At 42.8% G+C, this 13,040-nt stretch overlaps 1 protein-coding gene across 1 annotated transcript in view; it reads right to left on the reverse strand.

The window, feature by feature from the left end:
* LOC146005473 (uncharacterized) overlaps positions 1–12,497 on the reverse strand; it is a 29,477-nt gene extending 16,980 nt beyond the window's left edge. The window contains exon 1 of the mRNA XM_083144717.1: positions 11,951–12,497. Within this exon, the coding sequence (XP_083000843.1) occupies positions 11,951–12,497 (547 nt within the window). The remainder of the gene's footprint in view (positions 1–11,950) is intronic.
* Between the last annotated feature and the right edge of the window lie 543 nt (positions 12,498–13,040).

The raw sequence follows: 13,040 nt of genomic DNA on the forward strand, positions 1-13,040 counted from the left end.
CTCCCATCTCTCTTTACGCTACTATTGGCCTAATCTAAAGAAATATGTGTACGCTGCAGTACGCAAATGCAATGAATGTCAAGTAGCAAAAAGAGCTCACGGAGCCGTACAACATACACTGCAAACGAGCCCACCCGCTAGTCATCCCTTTAGCCAAATACATATTGACGTGTGTGGACCACTGACTTCAACCTCTGACACAGGACACAAATATTTTCTATCCGTTGTTGACAATTGTACCAGATTTGCCATAACTACAACCCTCCCCAACCATGATGCCAACTCAATAGCTAACGCCCTTGTCTCGCATGTTTTTCTCATTTTTGGTCTTCCAGAGACGATTATGCTTGACAGGAGCTCCCCGAACTGTAGCAAATTAATACAGGAATTATCCAAAATTACTGGTGTCACATTAAAATTTGTTGATACTGCTGCCCACTTCAGAAATGGTGTAGTCGAATCATCTTTTCACTACTTGAAATCCATCATGAAAACTTATGTGGTACAAAAACAAGGTAAATGGCATGAACTTTTGGCTAGCGCGACCCATGCCCACAATGTAAGTACACATCTTGGCATGAACAACTCCCCCTATTTTTTGCTATTTGGACAACACCCTAGGTTAATTGCAGATGCTGTTCTCCCTACTAATCCCAACACCACTATCCACTCTAATGAAAAGAGAATAGAACAACTCCAAGCCGCTCGAGAACTAGCACACAAACATTTAGAAAAGCGATTTGAGCAGCAAAAACAATGTGCCGACAAAAAGACACAACAAACAACCTACTCCCCTGGACAATTAGTGTATATTTTGGACACTACCCCTCATCCCCACGTACCCAAGGCATTTTCCTCCTCCTACAAATTTCACGGGAAAATAATTTCACAAAACGACGCCAATTCCTATTTGGTGGAATACACCGATGGTCGTGGCAAACTGAAAACCGATGCTATCACGATTCACCGTTTGAAACCAAGGCACCTTGACTCGGACGAGTCTGTCACTTAAATATTAAATTTTTCCATTTTTCACCGTTGCACAGTCCATTCACACCTTATAAATAATCTTTTCGCACCCACATGTCAATATAATACTTGTATTTTCGCAATTTTTGTTTTCGCAACGTGATTTTTTCACCAAGCCGCACACAAGAACGAGCAAATGTAAAAACGGAAGTTCCGCCATTTTGATTCACGTAGTACCCTCTTCTTCCTGTTCCCTCCCTCCTAAACACTGTACACATAAAAGAGTCGGGAATTAACTTTAAAAGCAAGTTCGAAGACTAAAATAAACTTTTAATATTCCACAAAGTAATAATAATAAAGAAGTAGAAAGTAAAAACGGCCAATCAGGAACGTAGTCTCTCAACTGACTACTGGTTGAGTACGTGAATTTTCCACTCGCTAGCAACAACGCGATTTTTTCTGTCTGCAGCAAGCAGATTGTAAAAAAAAAAAAAAACTCGCACAAGTATATGCGCATGCGCGACCTACCCGTAGACGAATCTCGCACAGCTGACGATTTAGTAATCGCCTCGGCTCGAGCAAATACATCGCGGAGCGCAAAACATAAACAAATGGTAATAAAATACAAACAAATAAAAATGCAGAAGTTTATATTATAAACTATTCAGTCTCGAGAATCTCTTGCATTACAATTTGTTAATCCTTCTCTTTTATAATTTTTCATTAGTGATCTTTTACCTTTTTATTTGAGTAGCTTACTCGGAAAACAATTTTTTTTTCCATCACAAATCTCATGCTTAATACATGATATTTTTTTATGCAAACTCCGTTTTAAAATTGTATCTTTGTCCCTTTCAGGGTTCACTACCGACAATGGCAGTAATGTTACTACTTTCCTTTTTTTCCCTCATTTTTTCGGTCACCACGGCGACTGAACATGTGAAAATCATCTCGGGAATTTATCTGAAAGAACTACCAGGAACCATCCCTTATCATTATACCATCCCCATCTACTACAATGTGAAATTACAAATGCCTAAACCCCAACACTTCCCATCAACACTACATAATGCCATGTGCAATAAAGGTGAAGAAGATTCCAACCAATGTAAACTTGCGGTCCAACTCCAAAATTTTCATTCACACCTTTTTTCACACCTTTCCCTCTTCACACGACCCACCCCCAACACTTCCGTAGTTAGACAAAAGCGTGCACTCCTTGGCTTTATCAGTAGCATTGCTAACTATTGTTGTGATTTTGCCACTACTAAGCAACTAGAACCCCTATTCCAAAATGCTCATGAAGTAAAACAAACGATATCTCACATTAAATTACAACTGCAAGCTAATCATATTTTCTATCAAAATTTAACTGGTGAAATTCACTCTTTCCAACATCAGATTGAGGATGTTTTTACTGAATATGCTAACCACTCTGATAGTTTGGCTCGAAATCAGGAAGCATTGATTAATAAACTCAAAAATTTAACAATCAAAGATGCACATCAAGCACAGGCATATCTCATCGAATTTATGACCCTAACCTTGCAGCTTAGCCAATTTTTCACCCTTTTTGAATATGAGAATACCATTAGCAATTGTAAACATAATTTTCTCTCTGAACATGTTGTATCTAAAACAACACTGCACCGAGACTTGAAAAAGATTCAAAAAAATATTCTTCCTACTGGATTTGATATAGCGATTCCTCTCACACTTATTGACATGTATTATCAGATACCACTGTCCCAATGCAGAATTTCTGCTGATGCTGTCAATATTGAGTTGAAAGTGCCTATCACTTCCACTCAGAAGAAATATACACTTTATTTAGCAATCCCTGTCCCCTTTTCATATCAAAATTTAACATGTGTAGTGTCACATAATCCATCGTATATCGCCATTGATGATTCTCATAATGTTGTCACTATTAGTGGTACAGACCTTGAAAATTGTCAGGTCCATACACAGAAATTGTGCCTTCTGCCTTCTCACACAGGAAGACACGATGGGCTCAATTTCTGTTTTTCCAAATTGATTCAAGCAACAACCGTGGCTGATACGATGAATGGGTGTACCTACGCATGTCACGAATCCCACCTCACTGATGTGGTCAAATTAGATTTAAATGTTTATGCAATAATTAATCCTCCTCCTACCATCACCTTTTTTTACGCTAATGGCTCCACTTTACATTACAATCTTACCACTTTTCACGAACCCGGTGCAGTATTGTTACACGTGGCTTGCCGTACAGATGTACTTATCACCCCCGATATCAAAATTCATGCTATCTTTCCTTGTGGTTTCGATCATTCAACAATCCACCGAACAATTCATATCCTTCCTGCTGCCTGGACCAACAATCCCAATTTTCTACTCGACACCCATTATAAAATTTCCCCCCTTGTGAATGCAACGGCTCTTTATCATAAACAATGGACATTTCATATCCCTCACCTTAACCTCTCCCAATATAAAGTTCTTGACATCCCTCCTATAACTCCACTTTACAGACATGCGGATTTTCCTATCATTATAATTTTTGTCTGGCTCACATGTCTCACTCTAGGTGTCATATACCAATTTAAACTTCTCCACATTCCCCTTTTCTTATGTTTTACTTCTAAGGCTCGTGCACTTACCCCTCATGACCTTGTAAAATCTCCTGCACATACAACCTCCTATCTCTTCTTAATTTTCATAGCTCTCCTGCTTCTTTGTATTTGCATTACATACATGTACTTACGTCTAAAATGTCACACTTCTTGCTGTTCATGTTGTCACCGGCGAACCCCATCTCCTCCTAAGACATGTTCCGTCCCTATTATTAGTCCTCCTATTTCCGTAGCTGCTATATCTCAACGTCCCGCACATTCCCCACCACCCCCTCCCACTCTTCGTCAACTTACAACTCCCACTCGCTTAGCTCCTCCTCTTCCCACACGTATCACCTTCGATGATGGCTACTGTCTACCCACCCCTGTCATTTCACTTATGTCACCTTCGCCTCCAACCTTTACTCTTCCGCACTTAGGCGAACACCTTTTATTATAACTTCCCCTTCCCTACGCTTGTCGGCTCCCCCTTGCACAACGTCACCATCTGGCCATACTACACTCACGGCGTTCTCAAGCATCTCTTCGGCAGTTCCGCATACAGCCAGACACCCAGCAGTCGGTCAGCGAGGAATCATCATGGCGCAGCAGTCATCCTGGAGCAGCTGTACAAGCAGCCAGCCAGCCAGCAGCCATCTATTCCAGACATCATGCCGCCAGCCAGCCAGGAGACCTCCTATTGCAGCACACACCATGCAGCCAGCCAACCAGCTGACATCTTATTGCAGACATCATGCAGTCTTCATGCGGCTCATCTATTGCAGACATCATGCAGCAAGCAGATATCTTATTTCAGCTCATCATGCAGCCCGCCAGTCGGCCAGTGGACATCATGCAGACACCATGCAGCCAGCCAACCAGCTGACATCTTATTGCAGACATCATGCAGTCTTCATGCGGCTCATCATGCAGCCAGCCAGCCAGACACCATGCAGACATCATGCAGCCAGCCAGCCAGGAGCCTTCCCATTGCAGCAGACATCATACAGCCTGCCAGCCAGCACATATTCTATTGCAGCAGACATCATGATGCAGACATCATGCAGCCAGCCAGCCAGGAGCCTTCCTATTGCAGCAGACATCATGCAGCCGGCCAGCCAGCAGATATCTTATTGCAGCACACCATGCAGACATCATGCAGCCAGCCAGACACCATGCCGCCATACTGCAGCAAGCACATAAACATGTAGCCAGCAGACCACAGGCAGCCTGCAGCTCAGCATACCACCAGCGGTCAGCATTCCAGCTGAACATGCAGCCAGACCCGTGCAGTACCAGCTATACCGACAGCTCCAACTTTTTTTTTTATTTTATTTTTACACATTATTATATACAGGGTTTTTATTTTTCTTTACTCAATGTACCTTCAATTATTATTTCAAATATACTCTCCATAACCATCTCTACTCTGCTTCGTAACCACTCACAGTGGATACATCTTGGCCAGGGGAATGATGAAGGAATTGGGAGCATAAAAGTCGAAACATTAATTTGCCTCAAACATCGCTCAGAAGCTCGCAAGTTGAACGCTCATTCACCCCACATTCCACCGGATGCAGAGCCGAGCAACAAGAATTTTCCACTCGGCTCTGCACAGTCAGCAAGGCAACGGCCCTCGCCAGCGGTGAGTGCACCTCCACTGTAAATTTCCATCTGCATCCAGGGATACCCCAGGTGCACAGTGGAGGTGCAAAGTCCACCAACCTATGACTCAAATCCAATGTATAAAACCGCTGGAGACAGAAAATCGATCTCTCACTTCGCTCCAATATCACCACCAAACTGATCGACGAGAAGAGGACGACGGCCTGCTGAGAGATCACGACACTACGAGGCGGCAACAAGCGAGAAGTCCATAGCAGTCCGGATTAAGCCAACCGAAGAATCTGCAAGAATAAAACAAGTCGCCGAATTGCCTGCCGTCTCTTGTCGTCATCTTCGATCTCTCCAGCGGACACCTGTCACCATCGCCGACGCTAGAAGCCGAGGGCCAGACCAACAGCAAGGGGTGAGTAGCGTTCAACAACACAGGCTCCCAACAATCCTTCATCAGCCTCCTTAAGGGTAGAGGTGGTTAGCCAAGTCAAACTTAAGCCCTATTGTAATTATCTGAGCTACGTCCGGCGTGACTCGATCCCGTACCTTACCCGACGTCACGCTACATGGTGGAGATAGCCGGCTCCACTCCGTGGATTTCCATAAAATTTTAATTTTTTTTGTTACGTCACTCAAAAGATTGAAAAGTGCCAAATTCTCGTTGTAAATTTTTCTCGACTTGAATCTAGGATCGGCTATCCACTTCCGACATTTATTCTTATCGGAAATTAATTTTACGTCTACGTGATTCCGCACGTTTTCCATGGTCTTTCCGTACACCGCATTGTTCATTAATTTAAAGAAGTCCTTGTCTAAATCGGAAGTGGCAGCTGTTCTATGTTGTGTGTTAGTTTCTATGTAAGGTCTTAACCACGTGGAATGTTTAAACTTTAGTATTCTTCTAACATTTACTATCTGAACACCCTTCCCAATCAAAAACCGGAGATTCTTGTAGTGGACGACGTATCTCTGTTTAGGGTCTAATGTTAACAAAAGCTTGTCTTGAACCGAGTCGGGTGGACATTTGATTTCGGGAGTCGGAGGCAAATCCGAAAACGTGTCGTGCAGGTGGTCGGAGAATTGGAGATCTACCTCTGCGAAGAAACCACACTCGCTATCGTCGAAATGAATAATGTCTATCGAAGTGGGATCTAACCATTCGAATCCTCCGTAAGGAAGTTTCTGCACCATGGCATGTCCGTAGAGGTTATTAACGTCGGCGTAGAAGATGTAATTCGATGCTAGATTCGAATCGTAATCTTCTTTCATGTGTACGTTATTAGCTTTTGCATGTCTCTGTACGCATTGCACCATTCCACCTCGTATCCCTCTTTCGATAAATAGCAACATGTCCACGTCCGATATCAGTTCCAGCTTGACCTTTGTCTGGAATAACATTGCCGACCACGCTAATCCCGGTAGGCTGTAGAAATACGCTGGATCTAAATTGTAAATATTCGTTGCCGTTTTCCTGAACGCTTGAAAAACATCCGCGAGTATCGTCACGTCTAATTTTAAGTAGGCATCGTGGTAGTCTCCGAGTGTCCTACATTCTAATTTCTCCCACATGAGTTGCGCGTGTTGGTATTCTTCGTCCGTGATTCCTTTCTCTCTGAGTCTGCTGTAAAATTCTCTTGGAGGTGGAAGAGCGTCGTCGTTAAATTTAGAATTATCACTAACGTATTCGTAAGGATAAATCCCTTTACGTCTAACGAGTTCTATGTCTACGTTGGGAAAACTAGCTTTTGTAATTTTGAATTGTTCGTCTAGAAGTTTGCCGGCAAGAGCGTCCAGGCTGGCAGAGAGAAATCTGTACGAATCCAGAAACCTCATCTCGATGGTATTTTTAGTCTCCGGAATCATAACTTTCTTACTTATGGAGATGTATCGTTCTTCGTTTTGAGCAAGAATATCTATTTTTTGAGTGTCGTATCCGAGTTTCCTGATTAAGGGATGAAAGTCGTAATTAGAACCATTGTGAAAGAATATGGGTACGAATTTTGGTTTTTGGATTTTGAGGTTGCATGCATTACAGATTCCGCTTACGAAGCGACCGTCCGTATGCGAATGGTGAAACACTTTACGATTGTCGTCCGTGAAGTGGTTATCGCACACAGGACACTTGACAGTGTCGTAGTAATTTTGAAGTTCGGTAGCAGATAACAGAAGCATCGGTTTCGATGTTCGCAGCATGCATCCAATTTTCCCAACCTCCTCGACCATCTTTTCGAAGAAGCGTTCGATTGCATCGGGTCCTCGGTATACGTACGGTTCATCTATTTTATCCTGTCGCACGACAACGTAACCGAAACTGTTTGGTTCGTGAAGCTGGTAAGGTGTGGTGGAAGAAACTTCGGGATCCGGATCACAGTACGAGAGTGGTTTGAGGAACGCCTCGAAATCAGCAACGATGATGGCCGGATGTTCCAACAATGCCTTGTGCATTTTGAATTCTTCCACTTCGTTCTTTTCGGGCAACAACATTCGAACCGGTCTGTTGTTGCCGCAATATATTTTATGTTCGGCAAGTTTATCGGTAGCAATCTGACGTCCGGTGTATTTTCGATAATCGAGTTGTTTTCGATCGTCGAACGTGGTCAAACATCTCGGGCAAACTTCGATGCAATGTTCATACTTGGTAGTTTGACTTTTGACCAAACGTGATAGAGAACGAATTAGTGTGTAGTGATGAACATCCTCGTTTGAAATGAGAAGGAGATTAATCACACGAGCATCGTCATCGTCGAGATCGCTTATCCTGACGGGATGCACGACATGTTTATCCAACGTATAGGAATACACGTTGATGATTAAGCGTTTTCCTTCTGCATCTCGTGCTCTTGTTTCGAATTTTGATATATCAGAAATGGTCACCGGGTATTCTATGCCAGCCATTGCATTTTCCAGTTCGGGTTCATGCTGCTTGTAATGATAAACCTGTTCTGGATTATTTGACCAATGAATCGGGTGAAGTTCCGCCAACACACACCAAAGGAAACACTTGTTATCGCTGTTCTGTACATTCAACACAGCTCTCTTGTGTTGAATGTTCGGTGGAAGAGGAACGTAGCTGGAAGCTCGAAGAGGCGAGAATCGATTCACGTAAACGGTTAACGTGTGAGGACTTCCACACAGAGACCATCCCGACCCTTTAGCCTCGAAACCGTCATGTTTCTTAACCAGCTCGTTGGAAACTTTATAATAGAAGTTGTCCAAATTTTCGACGTCAGCAAAATAAAGTGTCTGGTTTTTTGTACGATGATAAAAAATACTCGTTGTACCATCGACTTTTTCGTATTCGGAAAATAGATCAACGTATACTTTTATGGAATTATTTTCCAATTTATTTTTTAGAATATTTATCACGGATGTTTTCGTTTCACGCAAGAAACTAAGAATGTCCCGGCCTGGTTCCGAAGTAAAAGAGAAATCCTGAATATGACGGTTGAATGCAGATCTAATTGGTTTGCGTTCATTAGATAATTTAATTTGCTTGGAAGTGGAAGCTTCCGTTTCTGAATTATCGATTTTCCTTTTCAATGTTCCTCGTTCGGTCGATGGTTTGCAAATTTTGAGGTGTTTACTTAAATGTGCAATACTGATCATCTTTCCGCATCGAGCACAAGGCTTAGAAGGTAACGAACGATTAATTCTCAAACCTGTTTCGCTACATCTTGCCCTGTGCTTGCTAATATTAGTTTTAGATATTAATTTTTCGCAAGTAACACATTCGATCAAACTGGTGGATTCCATTATGCTTTCTCAGATCACACAAACAAAAGAAAATAATTTCCAGGTATGTTATTTTATATGGAATTTCTCGGGGTGATTACAAAACTCAAAAAAATTCAATCTATACTGTGAATACAATTTTCAGGTATGTTATTTTATATAGAATTTCTTGGGGTGATTACAAAACTCAAAAAAAAAAAAAATTCAATCTATACTGCGAATAGAATTTCAGGTATATTATTTTATATAGAATTTCTCGGGGGAACAGATCGTCACGACAATTTAGTGGCCCACGGCGAAGGCTTACCTGGCGTTTGTAGAAAGGCACGCGACTCAATTCGATCTGGGGAGGAAGCTCGATCTGTCAGCTCCGTTGGCTAGTTTCAAAAGCGACTGCATCAACGCTCTAGCTTGGCGTCATACGTTTTCGAGAAGGTTTTCGGAAAGGATCCGGCCAGGTACCTGCGAACGATTTTTCCCAATACCGTCTGCGACGGCCACGTTCTGAACGAATTCACGTGGACGACCCAGCATCGTTTCCACACGCATTACTTTCTCGGCTGGGGTCTGATCTATCGATTCTGCTGCATCATCCCAACCTTCTTCATCATACACTGCAACATCAATTACCTGGTGTTGCATTATACGGTTCTGGAAAACAAATTGAACGTCCTGAAAGATTTGTACCAGGACGTGACCGAAACTGACGCATTCAAAACTCAATTTCTGCGCCTCCTGAGGACGGAAAAAAGAATATCGACCCAGTACAAAACCTTCGAACGGACGATCCTGCCGGATAATTTTCGTTTCCACCAGATCGTTGAGGGTTGTGGCGGCAGCAGCAGCAGCAGGGATCAACAGCACAACGTGTGGTCTTGGGCCACGTACATCGATTCTCTCAACCTGGACGCAAGCAAAGAACGCTACTTCCCCAAAAAGGATTCCGCGTTCGTTCGGGAGCGCATCGAGCGCGTGAACTGGGTAAAGATCCCCTCGCCGTGGGTCGACGTCGTGCGAACGCTTTTTTCTTATTTTCACATGAAAGATGATCGCAATTTCGGAGCCAGGCGATTATTTGGCATCGAGGCAAACAGCAACAATACCGTGAAAGCGGTCGTTTCCCCGAAGTTGGGATTCAGCTTGATCCTCGACCAGATAGACCAGCAGGAGAACGAAGCGTGCTGCTTGCTCCATTTCATCCCGGGCAACAACATTCGCATAGAATTCTCCTGCTGCGACGTACCTGACGCGTGCTGCGAATTTTGCCATACGATGTGCTTCTTGCAGACGCTGAGCAACACAACCCCCCGACGCTCATTTCTTCGGATTTGAAAGTTATACTCGTAGGCACAGAATCTTCCTCGCTGCAACCCACCACGAACAATTACAGAGTATGCCAAAAATGCCGCGCCTGGTTTAGATCGTCGTCCGACGTCGATGCTGCAAATTTGCAATTAATTCATCATCCTAGTGGATTAGTTTTGGATTTGCGCCAGTCCGACAAAATTGTTTTGAATCCTTTCTTGATAGAAGCCTTATTATTGTCCCGAGACCGACGACGAAATTGAGATGACGAGCATCGCCAGCACGACGGACACCGCATCTTCGACCACGAGTCCTTCTAATAATTCGAGCGCGAAGATGCTCTCAAACTTCGGTGTCGGTGCGAAAAATAAATTTCCACAGTGGTCCGAGCACACCCTTCCACGCATACGAAAACATTTCGGCAGGCGTGTGTACAATTTGGATTTTCTCTCGACGGTGCTGCAGAACGACGACGATCCAATCGATAAGGCGCCTCCGATCAAATTAACGCTACACACTGCGATCGGGGTCCAATGTAAGTTAGTTCGGTGCGCAAATTAAAAAAAAAAAAATAACTCATGAAACTCTATACAGAGGCGCGCATTGGCTTTGATAGCCATGACCATTTTAGAAGTGGTTGTTGGGCACCACGCACCCCACCATCTCTCTCTGGCAGGATATATATTTTATTCTCTTTTTTTTGATGGGGCCTTAACAAAAATAATTTTGATTATCACACACACACACACACACACACACACACACACACACACACACACACACACACACACACACACACACACACACACACACACACACACACACACACACACCCCGCTGAAGATCACACATGAGTTTTTTTTTTAAAAAAAACATCGTAGCAGATTACGCTGAGAGCACACAAGGTCGTAGTAGATTACACTGAGGGACCTTACAGTAGGAGGAGACAGCAGACTTATAGGAAAAAATGTCGTAAGTCATTTCAAAAAGTGTGTAGGTCAAAGGACGAGTTAGCATAAAAGCAGGAGGTAAAAAATAGCTTAAAAAGTGATGCCAGAGCTTTTTTTTTTCTGTCCACTTTTTTCTTTAGGGGGTTGCTAACACTGAACCTTTACTTAAGGGCGCAGAACTCTCTCTCTAAAGTCCACTACACACATCGTTCCCGAGAGAGAGAGAGGTTTACAAAGGTCACGATATATAAACACGCTGTGAAACAAACATCATCAGCGCAATAAATGAGAGAAAGTGAGTTTTTTTTTTTTTTTGAGATTTTGGTGATCCCCAAATGAGTAAAGTGAGTTTTTGATGTTTTGGTGCTGTTTTCTACGCTGTGAAACATCGTCAGCGCAATAAATGAGGCGCGGAACGTGGAGAGAAAGTGAGTTTTTAAGGTTTTTTCGAGAGCCACTTGATGTTTGTGAACCGGTCCACCTGCACTACTTGTAGAGGCTCTCGTGTAGTTTAGCACGTAATAAAAAAGGATAGGTTAAGTTATATCACGTAAGATCGTGGCATTCGTACCAAGTGTGAGGTGGGAAAAAAGGGAAAAAAGGGAAATTTCGTTAAAACATCGCTAAACGCTAAAACATCGACAAAAAATTGTCAAAATATGTCAAAAACTGATATTCGATTGATAAAAAAGAGGCTACAAATACCCTCGTACCAAGTGTTACTTTGAAACGCTCAATATACACTACTTACAGGAACCATGAAGAAGCGTTGATGGTTACCCCTTTCTATTCCTCCAAAGACCCATTGTCCTTCAATTGGACGTCCTCTCCTATTAACGCATTTCTTTGTCTTGCCGAACTTAGCTTCATCAATTTCGACAATAATTCCATGTCCTCCGATTGGTCTTGAATTTTCGATAACCCAGTCTTCACAAACTTGCCTACAGTGGTTTGACCAGTCCACAAACGCCTGATTAGAAATTTTAAGTTCAAATTGAACGAGAGCTAGCCTTGGGTTTGGCAGAAGGAGCCACAGTACACAAAATTGTACGATTTTCTCAACACTTAGTTTAGTTTGTCCTACAAAAGTTCCTAATCTTGCAGAACAAGTAAAACCACAGGGAACTCTTTTCCGCGTCATTCTGCCACGTCCTGCCACTCGCTTCGTACAGATAAATTTCCATTTACCTGTACGTAAAATGTGCAGCTTACATGTGCTACCACATTTCTGACAGTCCATTTCTTCTTTCACAATACCATGCTGTAGTACAAAATCCACATCATCTTCAACCCCTTTCAATTGTACCACGCATCCTGCGCACGTCATTTTCAACACGTTGATCACGTTCAAATTTAAACGTGTGACCGGTTACATAAACGCATGTTTGGAAACACTGGCCCGGATTACGTCATCACGCACAGGCTACATCCACCTGGAAGTAAATGGATGCAAGAGCTGTCGTGCAACGATGCAAGAGCTCTCGTGCAACGGTCACACATATATCGAAAAAAGATGATTAACCGGCAAAATTCAATGAACGATGCGTGAAAACACTTCCCCGAACTTCCACAAGTATAAAGAAACTGCATTCGGTAAGTACTTTCTCCTGTAAATTTGAAGAAATCCGTTTGTCCGATACGAGAAATTTACCCTTGATTTTCTTTTTGAACCCTTGCACTTTATCGCTGACGTCAAACACTGTTGTTGCTTTTCCTTGAAGTGAGAGGCTTAAATTATTAACTTTCTGAACCTGTCTCCCAAAGCGAAGTAATTGTCAGTCAGAAAGGTTCTCACTTTAGCCCTCATTTCAAAGAGCCGACTCAAACCTTTGCCTCGAGAGAGTCACCTTAGTTCTGTGTGAAGAAGTAA

This window comes from Lepisma saccharinum, chromosome 23 (genome assembly GCF_977018435.1).
Source record: "Lepisma saccharinum chromosome 23, izLepSacc3.1, whole genome shotgun sequence".
Taxonomy (NCBI): Eukaryota; Metazoa; Arthropoda; class Insecta; order Zygentoma; family Lepismatidae; genus Lepisma; species Lepisma saccharinum.